This window comes from Strix aluco, chromosome 26, assembly GCF_031877795.1.
Source record: "Strix aluco isolate bStrAlu1 chromosome 26, bStrAlu1.hap1, whole genome shotgun sequence".
NCBI classification, from domain to species: domain Eukaryota; kingdom Metazoa; phylum Chordata; class Aves; order Strigiformes; family Strigidae; genus Strix; species Strix aluco.
The window spans coordinates 6480226-6497078 of record NC_133956.1 but is presented as its reverse complement, the minus strand read 5'-3'; the positions used below and the strand labels follow the sequence as shown (position 1 = coordinate 6497078).

Below are 16853 nucleotides of genomic sequence, written 5' to 3'. Positions count from 1 at the left end.
CCGTGTTAGGCGGTGCCCTCCCCCCGGCGCTACCAGCCAATCGGCGCGGGGAGCGCCTGCCGGCACCCGGCGCCTCCCTGACGTCACCCGAGCGCCGGAAGTTCGGCTGAGGGGGCGGGTCATTCGGCGGCGCTCCGCCAGTCAGCGAGGCGGGAAACGGCGCGACCGACCAATGGGGGAACGGGAGGGTGCCGGGGGGGCGGGGCGGAGTGGGCGCGCGCGCGCGGCCGGCGGCGATGATCGAGCAGCACAAGCGGAAGGTCCCGGGCGGCGGCCCCGGCCCCGGCCCCGCTCCCGGCCCCGCTCCCGCCCCCGGCGCCGCTCCCGGCCCTGACCTCCCGCTCGTGCCTGTGGCGGCCAAGCGGCCCCGCCATGAGCTGCCGGGGGCGCCGGGCGGCGGCGGTGGTGGTGGTGGTGGTGGTGGTGGTGGCGGCGGCGGCGGCGGCGGTGGGGGGCAGCCCCCTCCCGGGGCCCTGCTGCAGGCGGTACGGCGTGGGGGGGATTGAGGGGGAATGGCGGGAGGAGGAGGCCGGGAGGGGATGAAAGGGTGAGGGGAAAAGGCCTGTGAGGGGTTGGCGGGGTTGGGGGCGTCCCGTACTGCTTGTGCCCCTCCATGGCGGCCCCTCACCCGCCTCCCCCGCTGCCTCCGGCAGGGCCCGCCGCGCTGCTCCTCCCTGCAGGCCCCCATCATGCTGCTCTCGGGGCACGAAGGAGAGGTGTACTGCTGCAAGTTCCACCCCAACGGCAACACCCTCGCCTCTGCTGGCTTCGACAGGCTCATCCGTGAGTACCGGGCACTGCTGTCCCAGCCAGCGCTGCGCGGGGCTGGGGACCATACGATTGTTCTATGATGGGCTTTTATCTCAGCCCTCAGCTTGCTGGGTCCTGAGCATGAAGTGCTTCACTAGGAGGGGTGCAAGAAACTTCTTCCAGCTCCTCTGACAGGTCACTGTCCAGCTGGGGTAGGTAGGCCCTTCCTCAGGTGGGCTGGTAACGGGCCGTGCTCGTCACAGCCCTGTGTTCCCCTGTCCCTTGCACAGGTTACTGTTGGTCCACGTTTGACTGCAGCAGTGACCATCTGCAGAAATGCAATTTTTAGTGCTTTGGCTCGCTGAGGTGGAGTTTGTTATTTTTTGTAATCAATTCAGCTTAATCTAAAACCATAAACGAGCTCAAACCAGCTGCCTGTCCTTCAGGGGCTCACACGATGCTTCTTTACGGGTCCCCATCAGCCCAGATGGGAGGCAGTTGTGGTTACAGTACAGAGTTCGCTTTGCTGAGTTCCTGCAGATCGGCTGCATCCGCAGCAGGGAGTTGTTTCTGTGTTTCCTGTACTCACCTCTCCCTTCCTTTCCCCCAGTGCTGTGGAATGTCTATGGGGACTGCGATAACTACGCCACCCTGAAGGGCCACAGCGGGGCGGTTATGGAGCTGCACTATAACACAGACGGCAGGTAAGTGGTGTGTGGGGTGGCTTTCAGCCTCAGGGCCGGTTCTTTCTGAGGGAATGAACTTTCTGCTGGCCAGAGTCCCTCAGAGCACCTCGTCCTTGTCCCTGCGTAGTCCACACACAGCAAACACTTGCAGTGTGGCTTTCTCAGGTAAGGAGTGATGCTGCTTGAGATTAAGAAAAAGGATCTGGAGTCGCCTGTGACCTACCAGTGCCCAAGTGTCTTGAGGAACACGGGAAAGTTTGTTTTGGTCACAAGCGGGAAATACTCGGGAGGGAAAGAAAACAAGTGAGATACTTGTTAGTTTGAAAGGCTGTTCAGCTGTTGCACCTGAGCCAGGATTGCTGCTGAGCTTTCCTTCCTGTGTTGATCCCCGATAGTGTTTGAGGAGGTGGAACACCAGTCTATATGTATCTAGAAATGGGGTTTAATGGGAGTGTCTCCAGCGTAGCTGCTCCACTGGCAGTCAGCCTGCTCTGAAATGCCACCTTTGTCTTGCTCTACGGGGGAGACTTCATGGCGTTTTCCCATGGAACATCTCAAGCGTTGATTGCAGAACTTGGGAGTAAAAGAGGTGGGAGGGGAGAAATGCTTCCAAACGGAGAACCTCACAGCGATTCTCCTCTGCAGCATGCTCTTCTCAGCATCCACAGACAAAACTGTGGCTGTGTGGGACAGTGAGACTGGAGAGAGAGTGAAGAGGCTGAAGGGCCATACCTCGTTCGTGAACTCCTGTTACCCGGCGAGGCGAGGACCCCAGCTCGTCTGCACAGGCAGCGACGATGGGACAGTGAAGGTCAGTATATTGTGTAAGGGGATAGTCTGCAATGAAAGTAAGATTGGATCTTTGAAAGAATTTTTGGGGTCTTTCTACTTAAGTGGGATAAATTCAGCCCTTTGTTACTCTTATAATTTCATTATCTAATAACTTTGATTTCACAGATAAAAAATTTGAAATAAAATTTAACTGTTCCTTTTCTACTGTAATTCTTTGGGGGGGTGTGGGTTAAGAAGATTCATCTGCTCAGTTGTACTTTTTCAGCTGAACTGCATTAACAAAACATGAGAAAGGCAAGCCGTTAATGAAATCTCACACGCTAGCCCCTTCTCTCCACCACGCTCCTGTGCTCCAGACACACCAAATTTTTATTGTGTTTTTTATAGAGATCTGGGATCGAAAAGAGGGGATTTCAGGAGAGCAGTCTGAGTCTCTGCCAAGTGTCTGTGCAACTTCCTGTAATTTTATTGTTAAATATATGCATAATATCTGCAGTATGATGTAACATACAATGTATTATTATATATAATTTATTTATAATGATTAGTAATATCTAATACAATAATGAACAAATTATTCATGTTATATAATACATATAATATATGCATTAAATACATGCAGCTTTTACAACTGCCATGTCTTTCCAGCTGTGGGATATCAGGAAAAAAGCTGCTGTCCAGACATTTCAGAACACGTACCAGGTCTTGGCTGTAACTTTCAATGACACCAGCGATCAGATCATATCCGGAGGCATCGACAATGACATTAAGGTAGGACATCTCTGTCCTCATGTGTCTTTCCGACCACACACACCTTTTCCAGCTCGTCACATCTTGCATTGGTCAAGGACAAATGTGGAAGCCTGTTGGTTAATTTTACAGTCACGGGAACCACGTGGACCCACTGTGTCCGACCTCGCTGTTGGTACAGGGCCAGTAAACTCTGAAGAGTTGCTCCAGGGCCCTTTGCCATGTGACAGCCGGGGCAGTGCTGGTGTTCCTGGCTGGGCGTCCCAGCACTGCTGTCACCCGCTGCAGCCTGTACCTTACACTGGCTCTTCTGGCAGCCTGTGCCCGTCCCAGAGCCTCTAGAGCCATATATGAGGTAAACTAAAGAATATGTGGTGACACATCCACACTCTGCCCTCTGCTCCAGTTTACAACTTACTTTGTCACCTGCTAGTGTGGAAAGTTCTTGTTTAAGAGTGAGCTCAGTGTTTCATTCAGCTGGTAACTGATAGCTGTACGGTTCAGTCTGTTTTACTGTCCTTTTAGCCTCAGGCTCCAGCCTTACCTGGGTGTGGGGAGCACGTGCTTGTCAGAGAGCCATCGTTAAGTGTAGCACTGCCATGGGATCTGTTCCGACTGCCCCTTGAAAGACTGTCCCTCTTCAGGAAAGAACAGTGTGGAATTTTGGGGATTGGATAACTGCTCTATGCCAACAGTCAGTGGAATCTGGGAGCTGGGGGAGCTCTAGCCAGGTAGAGAAGGATCCCTGCATGCATGGGGCTGCTGACCTTGGTGGTTGGTTCGGTTAGAAGTCTTCTAAGGAGCAAATTCCATGTTTTCTACAACACACGGAAAATTCTAGCCTCATATTTTAGCCATTCAGACCCCACCAACTAGAATCAAAAGCTGATGTCACCAGCTGACTGATCACTCCCAGTGAGGAAGGCTTTGGAAACAGCAGTTCCAACAGTCTTGGGTGTCTTTTTGTTAAGCTGCAATGTTGTGTCTGAAAGGTGTGGGACCTTCGCCAGAACAAGCTCACTTACACCATGAGAGGACACGCGGACTCGGTGACAGGCCTCAGCCTGAGTTCAGAAGGCTCCTACCTGCTCTCCAACGCGATGGACAACACAGGTACGTCCTGCCTGATGGGAGAGTGCAGCTGGCAGGCGCTGCTCCCTTATGCTGGCTTTACACAGCCTTTAGGAGGGAACAGCTTCAACTGCTCAGCGTAGAAAATCAAGAGCCAGACGTGGGGATAGGCTGAAGGGAGTTTGGCTCCAGAGATAACGCTTGAATTCTTGTTACGCCGGTGACAGTCACGTCCTTTGCAGGGAGGGAGCAGCTGCATCAGAAGGGTTTGTCACAGTGAGGACACGAGCCACGGCACACGGTATTTGCACAGACAGTTGAGCACGGTCTCGGTCTGGCTCCTGTCAGGGCAGTTTGGCTGTTTCCCCGCAGCAGGGAATGACAGCAGAGTTTCCAAACGGCCTGTCTCCCGTGTGGGGTGCTCAGCGAAGCTGATCTGATCAGAAGCGTGATCACAGAGTGTGTTAGAATAAAACAAAATGCTCATGTAAGGAGGTGGTGGCTCATTGGTGTAATAGTTTTGGATTTTTCCCCTCCTGTTGGCAGTGGTCTTGGTGTAATTATAAATTTCTGCATTTGACCTTTCATATCAAAGCTTTCTGCAGGGGAAAGCTGCTCGTTTCCTTTTGCTTCTGGGGAAACCTAGGCATGAAGAGAACAAGGAGCACGACCAGGTCTTTGCTCGTTAGTGGCATGTCTTAGGAAAAGGAACGTTTCCAGAAGCTGACCTTGCCCACAGGCCTCTGCCTTCTTCAGCTAATTACTGTGAGCTCTCTTGCAGTTCGCATCTGGGATGTGCGACCATTTGCCCCTAAAGAGAGATGTGTGAAGATTTTCCAGGGGAACGTACATAATTTTGAAAAGGTGAGTGTACTGCACACCAAAACATGATTGTCTGTTGCTGCTATTAACTCTTCTGTAAATTGTTTTTTAAATTCAAGTTTAAACCAGAAAGGCTTTAATAAGAACTCAAAGAAAGATAAATGCACAAAGTGGGATTCCAATTAAAGCTGCAGTAACAAGATTTCTTTGCTTGGTTCAGCTATAATTAGCTGTAAATTAAGAATTTTCTACATTTACTATCTACTTTGTGTAAAATAACAAGGCACTGGATGTTTCCAGCAATAAAATAAAATCTGTAATTACCATCTCATCTTCCGAAGGGAGATCATTAAAGTGGTGCTCATGATATTTAAAGTCTTGAGGTGATTTTCAGTCAAGGAGAAGGGGAAAACTAAATCTTCCTTTGGAAATAGACCTGTGCGTGTTCTTTTATTTTAGAATCTTCTGAGGTGCTCTTGGTCCCCGGATGGGAGTAAGATCGCCGGGGGCTCAGCTGACAGGTGAGTTCCACTGTGTTTGTCTGTCACCATCAATGCCAGACAGTTTTCCAGGAGCTCCCGAAGTGAGCTGGATCATGTTGAAAATGAATCTGAAGACCCAGAGTTGTGCATAGAGGTGTGATGATCTGAACCGTCCCCTGTGGTTTTCTGTGAGCGTTGTCTGCCCTGGTTACAACAGGCAGTGGAGGAGCACAGTTGTAAAATCATCTTATTGTCAAAAGCTGACCAGGGATCTGCATTACTGCTGATGTTCAGCCGCGGGATCCAACACGAGGAGCAGCAGCTGACAGGAGCGTGCTTGTCACTGGACTAGGTCCCTTGTGTCATCCCGGCAGATGCTTTTGAGAGTCTTCAAGACGCAGGGAGTCTGGGGAAGTGTGGCTAGTGTGGGGCTTGTGCTGGCAAGGACCACAAATACCAGTTAAATTGCTGCGGGCACGAGTGGTGTTGCAAGGATCATTCTTGATCCTTCCTTTAATGAGTAAGAAGAAATAAAGATCTGACTAAATTAACACATATTAGACTTTTAAAAGAGATATTCTGTAAATTGAGGCAACTAAAGAGTAAAGTGGGTAGAGGGAGGAAACCAGCAGAGGGTCCATGCCAGACACTGAAGGTCACTGTGAAGGACACCAACCACCGCTGGAGCAAGTCCAGACGTGCTCTCAGTGACATCGAGACAGGAATTCCTGCAGGCCAGAGTCCAGGGCATGGAGCAGTAGTAATCAGCAAATTTAATGAGTTTCTGATAGAGGATAGGGAGAACTTTAGCTCTCTCTGTCCAGATACAGTGGGGCCAGCTGTCACAGCAAGTGGCTGAGACGTGACTCTCCTTTCCAGGCGTGCTGGGCCGCAGCAGCAGTGCCCGTGGTGGGGAGTGCTGGGGGTTAGCCCGCTGGGGCTGGGGCTGATCCCTTCAGCACTGAGTGTGGTGGATGTCTTGGGCATTTAGGTTTAGTTCTCCAGATGCTGATGTAGCTCTGAGGTCTGACAGCAACTTTGTTGTGACATTCGTGGGGCACACAGCCAGGTCCCAGGACAGGTTAGATAAGGCCGCTCAAATCTTTCTGCTATCTCTGAGCTTTTAAATTTTTTTTTTGAGAAGGAGTATCTGCTGGGGAAAAAAAAAAGCAAGATTAAACAAATATTTGTCTTGGTGCCAAATAGTTCTCCAGTGATTAGTCTCTCCTTCTGCCTTATGTGGAGTCTGTGTCTGTGCTGGAGGGACAATTACCTGAATATTTTTTTTTGCTGTTGAGCCCTTCAGAATGGTTGTAGTAAAATCAACTCCTTAAAGTGCTTGATGACTTTGCAATACCAAATTAACAACAAAACAGCAGAGTGGTTTGAGAAAACATTCAGTACGGTTCTTGCCTGCTAGATAAAATAGTTGTGCTTGAAGAAATGCTGCTTTAAGTAACATCCATGACTTAAGTTGCAGGCTTGAGTTTTTGCCTTTTATGTTTTTCAAGAAAATAAGTCAAAGAGTAGCACCAGCCTGAAAATGAATGCACCTAACAAGGCAGGTCTGCCCTGTGTTGGTATCCAGTGTCCTCTCTATCTAGTCAGCAAGTCTTATAAATTGCTTTTTTGGGGGAAAAGAAGCTCAGTTCTATTTCAGCTAAAAGACAGGCTAGTTGTACAGGCAAATTTTGTGCTTCTGTCTGGTCTGCAAAGCCCCAACAAATGGAAGGGAACGGGTGGAATTGAGGGATCCGTTGTTGGTAGCGTTGCATAAGCCTGAAACGTTCCAGGCTTGGTGCTCAGAGCCTGGCTGTGTGCGGGGCTGATGAAAGGGCTGTTGATCCCCAGCGTGTCTGAGTTCGTGCAGGCGGGACACAGGGACGTACAGTGCCGTTTGCAGCCACCTTCCTTTGCAGGAGTGTAATGCAGTAGATTGATTTTACACGTGTTTTATGGGCTGTCGCCCATGCCCTCACCCTCTGCAGTCGCCTGTAAATAGCTGTAGTGATGCCTCTGGGGTGTGCGGGCAGCAGAGCTGCCCTTGATGCCAAACCCAGGCAGTTACTGCCCTGCCGCTTCCCATTCTGCTCTGGCAGATTGTGGTTTAGCTGTCAGTCACCTCCCTAAGGAGCAAAATGAGAAGGCAGGGTGAGTATAATCCAGAACTGGCAGCTTTCCCCAGCCACCCATTTTTTTCTCGGAGCTGTAAACCTTGTAACAAATGCCATTTCACGTGGCGAGGCCATTGTGTTTGGAAGGGAGGGATGCAGCTTTCCTGTGCAGGTGGGGCGCAGCGTCACCTTGCCTGGGTTGTAGGATGTTGCTCAGGGCTCTTGTCATTTTGATGAAGCTCTCCCGTGGGTGCTCACCATAACCATGGCCAAGGCATCGCTCTGCTGCCCGGTGGAGCTTGTGTGCAGCCACCGCGCCGTGCAGGCAGCAGTCGGCACCCAGGAGGGACAAGCAGTGAGCCGGGGCACAGGGTGATTTACAGCAAAGCACGGTTTCCCCCACTCTCTGAGACCATTTATAAGAGTAATCTGAGAGCTGATCCATGCCTGCTGCCAGCAGTTTCTTTCTGACCTCCTGCCTGAAGCATCCTGGTGGTTTTTGCGCTGCCCTTCAGCCTGGGAGCGATGCTCAGGCCAGACCCGGCGGGAGCCCCCGGCGAGGCCTGCGGGGGGTTTATCCAAGGGCTCGGCGCAATCTGATCGGCGCCCTAATAAGTGCTGGGAAGTTGGTCATGACTCCAGTGGCACGGCAGGAAGAAATCCATATAGAAAGCTGTTGCTGGGAGGGATTACGCTGTAGCAGGGGCTGGAGAAGCACCTGGGCTCCTCCTCGCTGCTGGCCAGCCAGCCCAAACCAAGGGTGGCCGCCGGGCTCGCAGGAAGGTATTTGTGAGGTGAGACCTCTCCTCCCCGCTCCCAACGCTCCTTCTCTCCCTTGGCCCACTGTTGGTGTGATCTTTAGGGTCTCTACGGCCTCACGCTTTCAAACCCGTCTCCGTGCCGTGAGGGGTGAAATGAGGCTGCTGTGCTGTGACAGTGATGAGGTGTTTGACACCGAATTAGCTCAGACCTCTGCTCTTCTGCAGCATTTTGTTCCTGAGAAGCTCCTTGTTTATCCACACTAAGAGCTGCATCTGTTTCAGCCTGGGTGGTAAACCGCTGCAGGAATAAGCCGTTGGTGTGGGGGGCAGCTGCTTTTCCTCCTCAAATGCCTGCACTCATAATGACTCTCTTGTAGGTTTGTCTACGTGTGGGACACCACATCCAGGAGGATTTTGTACAAGCTGCCAGGCCACGCTGGGTCGGTGAACGAACTGGCTTTTCATCCGGAGGAACCCATTAGTAAGTCCTCCCCACCTCAAGAGTCAGCTGGGGAAATAGTTTCGGGGCTGGCTGAGCTGCTGATCCTCTGGAAAACAGCCCCAAAATTGCCTGTGGCCCAGAACCCCAAGTATCAGACAGATTTAAGGGTAGCAGACAACTCCTTGCTCCTCTCTCATAGGTGGGAGCTGGGCTGGCTGTGCCCTGGGGTCCTGGACTGAGTGTGGGGGGCTCTGCTGCTCTGTCCTGCCCGGGGGAGCCCTGGGTGGGGGCACCCACACAGCAGTGGGGTGGTTGGTGCCCTGGGCTGTCGGTCACCTCTGGGTGGCCGTGAGCTGTGGCGTGTCTGCCGCTGGGCTTCTCCAGACCTCCCGAGGGCCATGCAGAAAGGTTTTGGGGTACCTGGGTTTGGACACCAGGGATATAACCGTACGTTTGGTGATCACGTGAGGACAGCGATCGCCTTGCGAGCGTCTCCAGCCTGTGGTCTCGTAACTTACCCAGAAGCTGTAGGAAGCAAAAAAAGGCTCTTTGTGCGGCGGGTTTTGTCCCCGTTCTAGAGGTGTCGGGCACGTGGCACCATGTATCAGTGCTGGGTGAGACAATGCTCGTGGTGGCCTTTTCAGACCCATTTTAACCACCGTGCTTTAGCGAAGAGCAGATTTTTGTACCAGTTTCTTGGCGCAGCGTGCGGCCCAGGCAGGACCGCGGGGTGCTGTTTGTTTCTATGGCAACACTTGCACCATCAGCTAGGTCACCACATTGCTCCAGCCAAAACCTGACGAGAGTCAACCCCGAAGTGAAGCCAGGAGCTCGGCTGTGCCGAGGATGACAGTCTCTGCAGCAGGGCAGTGAGTTATGGGTTTGTTCCCTGGTTATTCATTGCCCTGTCTTCAGATTGGAGACTGCTGGAAGAGCAGAGCGATCTCTCCTCCCCGCTTTGGAGCAGGTTGTTTGCAGTTGTATTCTGCTGAGCTCCTCTTTGTGAATCAATCACTCAGCTTAAAATAAAAATTAAAAACCTATCCAGGCGTTGCATGCGAGTTATGCAATTGATTTCTATTAACAACTGGGAATATTAATCTTGTAAATTGCTGCACATCTCCGCGACACTCATCTGCACAGGAAGGTGCCTGGGGAGCCAAAACGCAGCAAGATGACAGACACCAGTCCACGAGTTCACGTAGAAATCCCCCAAATATCTCCTGGACTCGAATAAAACCGTTGTCACTGTCAAGAGCAGCACTTCTGGGTCATTCTTTGTGTCTTGAATCCCCTGAAGAGCCTTTTCGGAGTCAGGGTGGTTCAGGGGTGCGCTGTGGTTGGGTGCCAGCAGCATTTTGCCTGTTCTGATCGAATAATAACGTCCCGGCGAGGCTTTCCTGGCCAGCCTGTGCCCTCTAGTGGCATGCAGTCCCGACGGCAGCGCCCGCTTTGCAATCTGAACGCTCCTTGCAATGAAAATAACGCTTCAGGGTGCTTGAAAACGTTAACAGCGTGTTTATACGCTTCTCTTTACCATTTTAATGCTTAAACATTACAGGCAGTGCACGGTTACGCCTGCCCTGGGACAGGGGAATGGCAGCCACGATGCACAGCGTGTGATTAGGTGTCAGAGTAGTAATTCCATGAAGTGTTTTTGGGGAAGCAAATGGAATTTGGCTTTCAACATCGCTTACGGCAAGCGAAATGAGTAGTTCAACTCAAATGGTGTGTTGTTAGTGGAGGTCTCAAACTGTTGTGCTTAATTTTCATATTCCTCCCTTCCCTCTCTCTCTCTCTCTCCCCCAGTACTCTCCGCGTCCAGCGACAAAAGACTCTATATGGGGGAGATCCAGTGACGCCGACGAGGAGATGGTGGGGTTTGTGCCCTCGTGGTCTGTGGTTTACAGGAGTCGGATTGACTTGCTTCTCACCGGTGCCAGCCCCCCCTCACACTTGTGGCAGTGGGAAAACGTTGAAGCAGCTTGATGTGACAAGCCGCCCTCTCGCAGGCTGTCATGTCTGCGGGGTCTCGCTGTGCAGCTTTTTTCCACACCCCCTTCTTTGGGGAGGAAGGAAAATTGGGAATTGAAAGGAATTTGGTTTTGGCTATACCACCGACTATAAAACCCTTACCCAGATCACTTGAAATTGGTAAAATTTGTTTAAAGTCCATATGTGGCTTGTATATTCCCTGTCCGGTTCTTTTTTTTATATGGTCAAAGCTGAAATAGATAGCTTTTTACAAGAAGTGTGTGGATGGGATTTATTGTTCTGTTTTGCTTTTCTATTGTACAACACTACATCAAGGCCCTCACTCATATATAACCCGGGAAACCATAGATGTTAACTTCATAGAATCACAGAACCGTTTGGGCTGGAAGGGACCTTAAAGACCATCCAGTTCCCACCCCCCTGCCATGGGCAGGGACACCTTCCACTAGCCCAGGTTGCCCAAAGCCCCGTCCAACCTGGCCTTGAACCCTTCCAGGGAGGGGGCAGCCACAGCTTCTCTGGGCAACCTGTGCCAGGGCCTCACCACCCTCACAGGGAAGAATTTATTCCTTAGATCTAATCTAAATCTGCCCTCTGTCAGTTTAAATCCATTACCCCTCATCCTATCCCTACCCCCCTGATCAAGAGTCCCTCCCCCCTTTCCTGTAGCCCCTTTAAGTCCTGGGAGGCCGCTCTAAGGTTTCCCCGGAGCCTTCTCTTCTCCAGCTGAACCCCCCCAACTCTCTCAGCCTGTCCTCACAGGGGGGTGCTCCAGCCCCCCGAGCATCTTCGTGGCCTCCTCTGGCCCCGCTCGAGCAGGTCCGTGTCCTTCTGATGTTGGTGCCCCCAGAGCTGGACCCAGCACTGCAGGGGGGTCTCACGAGAGCGGAGCAGAGGGGGAGAATCCCCTCCCTCACCCTGCTGCCCACACTGCTCTGGGTGCAGCCCAGCACACGGGTGGCTTTCTGGGTTCCCTCCAGCGTGCTGACCACACCGCACAGCTCGGTGTTGATGGTGAACTTGCTGAGGGTGCCTCGATCCCACGGCCCGTGTCACCGACAAAGCTGTAAAACAGTGCTGGCCCCAACCCCGACCCCTGAGGAACAGCACTTGTCTTCAGAAGAGCAGCTTTATTTTCATTTGTGGCAATAAAAATGACCACACTTGAAATAATTATTGGGCTACTGCTGAATCCTATTTTCATGTTTTGAGTAAAATCCAGCCCTCTGCTGTAAATAAATGTAAAGGGAGTGACTTTCCTGTGAGAGGCATGGTGTATTCAGTGCTCAGCAGTGGGGGAACAGGGGTGGCTGCACGTCCCCTCCCTCACCAGGCTGGCAGGAGGGTGGTGGGAGATGGTGGCAGGTCCCTGAGCAGGTCAGATCTGCACCTCACGTGCCTGTGGCTCACTGCTGGGACAACGCAGGGGTGCCTGCACCCTGCCTCAGCTTCAGGGGGACCTCAGCTGCTGCCAGATCTTGCCCTGCAGCCGCAGCCCCCTGCCTGGCTGACTGCTCCCCACGCCCCAGCCCCATGGCTTAGGCTGGAGGGGAATGGTCTGCACGGGCCAAGGCTGAAACCAGTGTCAAGCCCTGGACTCGGGGCTGAGCCTCAGCTGGTCTTTGTGAGAACACCCGAGGGTGGGTTCCCCGTGCCATGGGTCGTTGTCTGATGTTAATTAACTTGCCATGAAGAGCACATGCTGCATTTCTCTTCTGAATATGCCCACCTCAGCTTTCATTCTTTTTTTCCCCCATTTGCTGCCTTGGCCCAGGTTGCATTGGGAGTTTCTGACCTCTCGTTTCCTTCCTGCCCCATCCCAGAGGAGGCTGCTCGAGGGCTGCAGTTCAGCTGGGACACTGGAGCATGGACACACGGTGCTCCCGCCCCTGCAGTGCCGCAGGACTGTCCTGCACCGTCTTGGCCAGCGTTTGACCAGGACGGATCTGCTGCAGCCGCCGGGTGTTTAAAAGCTGGGAAATTGGGACAGTTTGTGCAGTAAAAAGGGAAGCTCAGGGTCCCCCTGAGAGTGTTTCTTGTCCCTGCTTTCCTGCTGTGGGCAGAAGAGGATGGCATTGCTTGGGGCCAAAACAGACCCATCAGCTTTTAAAGAGGCCGGGGAATGTGGCTGCATGTTCCCCGGGAGGTGAGAGGGTGTCTCCCCGGCATGGGGTGTGTGACACTGTCCCTGCTCCCTGTCACCAGGGATGGCTCCTGTCGCCGTGTCCTTCTGTCAGCAGGTGGCTGCAGGCTGCCCCGGCCCTCAGGGACACGGGGCCTCGCTCACCACCATTGAAGCCTTTGGGGCTGGAGCAGAGCTTGTCTCTGCTCCTGGTTCCTGAATCCTCGCAGTCGAAGTGACTTTGGGTGCAGACAGAGGTGAGTGGTAGAGTTAAACCCATCTGGTTTAACTGTCAGGAAACCATCGCCCCCAACTGTGCCTCCTTCACTGACCCTCTTCATCCATGGGTTGACGGGTTCAAGCATCAGGTCTGAATGAGACTCAGCAGGTCCAACTCCAGGGGAGATCAGCTTCACCGGAGTGGGTCTGGTCCTTGTTGGCTGCTGATCCACCTCCTCCCGTTCCCCAAATCCCAGCAGGAGCCCTCAGGAATGGCTGCGGCAGCCCCGGGACTCTGCAGTTGTCCCTGTGCTGCTGCCCTCGACGCCGTCTGTCCCCGTGGCGAGAAGCGCTCACGGCTGGAGCCAGGTGTCGGGAAGGTGACGGCGCAGCCACGGGAAGACCCATCGCCAGAGCATGGTGAATGAATGTATCCGACCGCAAACAAATCACCCTGCAGCTGAAGAGGCGGGCGGAGAGAGCTGGAGGCAGGGGGAAGATTTATTTTTAACTCTGCAGAGTATTAAATAACGTGCCCTGAAACACATGTAAATGGGAGCTGGGACTCCAGCCAGGAGCGCCGCGACACGGGGCCGAGCTCCCCGGACCCACCGGAGCAGCAGCCCTGCGCCCGGGGACCGGCACCGCGCCTCTGTCCCCCCACTGGGGGCTGCCAGGCAAGGAGGGTGCCAGCACATGGATTTAGTGCTTAATTAGACCCTGTTACAGTCCTCCAGGGTTTATGGTTTTATTTGAATATATGCCCAAGTGTCAGAGGGAAGAGAGACTCTTGGGGCTAAGCCAGCGGTGCCAGGATGATAACCTTGCAGTTTATTGAATCTTGCTTGTTTAAAAGAAGAAAAAAAGGGTTTTTTTTTTCCTAACTCCCAACCCAGGAACCTTCAGGGAAGTGAGGGAGGGGTGTCTGTCTCCCCCTGCCCTGAGTCCTGGAGGGGTTTGTTGGGCAGGGGTTGCTGTGCCCAGGGGTCCCGCAGAGCCTGGGGGTCCCATGCCAGACGTTCAGCAGCATCAGGCAGTGGGGGCTGGATGGATCCGCCCCCCACCCAGGGGTGTCGCCCCCTCCATCGCACCATGGGCGTCTGCGGAGCCGTGACCCAGATCGGGGAAATGATCCGGATTACTGCTAAACCCCCCAGCCCCGAGGGAGCAGCCGGGCAGATGGAGCCAGGCGCAGGGGCAGGCGGGCAGTTTGCGTTGAGGGCACCTCCCCGCTGCATGCACGGCTGCCACCCGAGCACGAGCAAACTCACTGCAGCAGCGAGCACCCAGCCCAGCTTCCCAGGCAGGTCCTTGTGTCTGTCCCAGCACCGCAAGAGAAATCTCTGCTCCCCAGCGCCGGGGAACTTGTGGATCAAATAAGTGTTCGATACCAACAGAGGGTGAGCAGGGAGACATGGCCGGGGGCAGCTCTGAGTTACCACTGCCAATTACCATCTGCAATTAGGGCTGGATCGATGCCCACCCGCCTGCGTTGGTGACAGATCGGACCATGTGCTGATGTCCCAGCCCCGGGGAGAGCTGAAAGTTAATTTGGGAGAAGCACCTACCTGCTCCTAAGGGGACACATGGCATCCTGGCTTGTACCAGCACTAGCGTGGCCAGCAGGGACAGGGGAAGGGATCTGACCCCTGTGCTCGGCACTGGTGAGGCCGCCCCTCGATGAGTGGGTTCAGTTTTGGGCCCCTCACTCCAAAAAGGCCATTGAATGACTCGAGCGTGTCCAGAGAAGGGCAACGGAGCTGGTGCAGGGTCTGGAGCACAGGTCTGATGGGGAGCGGCTGAGGGAACTGGGGGGGTTTAGTCTGGAGAAGAGGAGGCTGAGGGGAGACCTCATGGCCCTCTGCAACTCCCTGAAAGGAGGGTGCAGAGAGGGGGGATGAGTCTCTTGAGCCAAGGACCCAGCGCCAGGACAAGAGGGAATGGCCTCAAGCTGCGCCAGGGCAGGGTCAGACTGGCTCTTAGGAAGGATTTCTTTGCAGACGGGGTTGTTGGGTGTTGGAATGGGCTGCCCAGGGCAGGGGGGGAGTCCCCATCCCTGGAGGGGTTGAAGAGTCGGGTTGACCCAGCGCTGAGGGATCTGGTGGAGTTGGGAACAGTCAGGGTGAGGTTCATGGTTGGACTGGAGGAGCTTCAAGGGCTTTTCCAACCTCGATGATTCTGTGATTCTGTGTTCAGTGGATTGTAACCACGGCGCCATCAGGCCAATTTGTGGATTTAACGCAATTTGCTGCTGGGGTGGTACTTGGAGCTTTGGCAGGTTCAACGCTCTGCAGAGCCCCACTGGGCATGGGGGAGCACAGCCAGCCCTGTGCCGCCTTCCCCCAGGCTCAGCCTTCCCCTGGGCTCGATGCCAGGCCGTGGGGGCTACCGGGAGAATCAGGCACCTATCACAGGGGCTGGCACCCACTGTGGGGGACTGGCACCTGCAGCAGGGCTGGCTGGCACAGGACTGTGGCAAATCCTTGTTGTGTGAAGTGAGTACTGCAGGGCTCTGCCCTGTGTGTACATACAAGCACACACAAGCACACACGTGCACATCTGTGCGCACACATGTGGGCACGTACTCACACGTGCACACACAAATGCACCCACATGCACGTAGGTGCAAACATGCACACACCCGTGCACACTCACAGCCACATGCACACGCACAGGCACCCACAGGTACCCACGCACCCCCCCACCGCCCCGGACACTGCCAGGGCAGCACCGCCACCAAGCGTCGGGGACTGGGCGATGCCCCGCACTGGGCAGCAAAGGATCCGGGGGGATTTGGGGCTGGTTTCCCCCCAGTTCCCGGCCGCTGCTGGCTGCACCCGAGCGGGCACAGCCCCTCTTGGCTCCCGTCCCACATCGAAGCCGCGCCAGCTCCAGGGCATGGCAGCAGCAAACCGTTAAAGGCATAATCCGAGCGCAGAGAAAATTGTTTTCTTAAACAGGTTTATTCCTCCAAGGGAGGTATTTGCTTGAGAGATTTCCACTATAAATTAAATCTTTCCCAGGATCCAGATAAACGGTCCCTGTGCAATAGAGCTGCTCTGGCGGGGGGCTGCCAGCTGCTTCCCAGCCTTTCAGTGGGGACTGGGGGGGCTGGCAGTGACCCCCGGGCATGGCCCTGTGTGGCTGTCCCCATCCCTGTCCCCATCCCCATCCCATCCCATCCCATCCCATCCCATCCCATCCCATCCCATCCCATCCCCATCCCAGTCCTCAACTCTTCAGCAGCACCATCCGCAAGCGATGGTGGCCAGAGGCAGATGGGGTACCCAGAGCACCCCAGCATGGTGCCGTGGGCCGGATCCTGCGCTGGGTGCTGGTAATCCCCACGCTGGCCACAACAGGGGCATCACCGGGAGGTCCCAGCTCAGCCAAGGGCAGCCCTGACCCTGCCACCCCTCTAATTACCTCCCACCTTTCCTCGCTGCTGCTCTGAGGCTTCTAATGAATTTTGATAGTTACAATAAGCAAGTGATAATTTCTAAAAGAATGGAAAACAATTATTTGCTCTGTTGGGGGATTAGATGATATTTAGTCTCTATTTAATGGAAAACTAATTAAATTACATGAGCAAGTGAATAGAAATTTTTTGTTAATTATGAATTTTGCGAGCTACAAAGGCTAAATGATGATGGATTCTGTAATTTGCCGCGCTTTTCGCTAGACACCGAGATAAGATGACAGCTGAGAAAGAACGGCGTGAATGCATTTTAATTTCTATATCGATTCAATAACAGTCGGCTGAACAGCGATCCATTAACGGTGATCCACGGGAGCTGACGTTGATTGGCAGGCTGATGGCTAATTATGTTAAAATCGGGGAAAGGTT

General features: G+C 53.8%; 1 protein-coding gene across 1 annotated transcript; it reads left to right on the top strand.

The window, feature by feature from the left end:
• The first annotated feature begins 224 nt into the window (after window positions 1–224).
• Window positions 225–10921, top strand: SNRNP40 (small nuclear ribonucleoprotein U5 subunit 40). The gene is made up of 10 exons (XM_074850857.1): window positions 225–485; window positions 654–783; window positions 1361–1454; window positions 2082–2247; window positions 2877–2999; window positions 3971–4091; window positions 4831–4913; window positions 5331–5392; window positions 8606–8709; window positions 10480–10921. Exons 1-10 carry the CDS (start codon window positions 237–239, stop codon window positions 10527–10529), a joined length of 1182 nt encoding a protein of 393 aa, XP_074706958.1. The 5' UTR covers window positions 225–236; the 3' UTR covers window positions 10530–10921.
• The last annotated feature ends 5932 nt before the right edge of the window (window positions 10922–16853 follow it).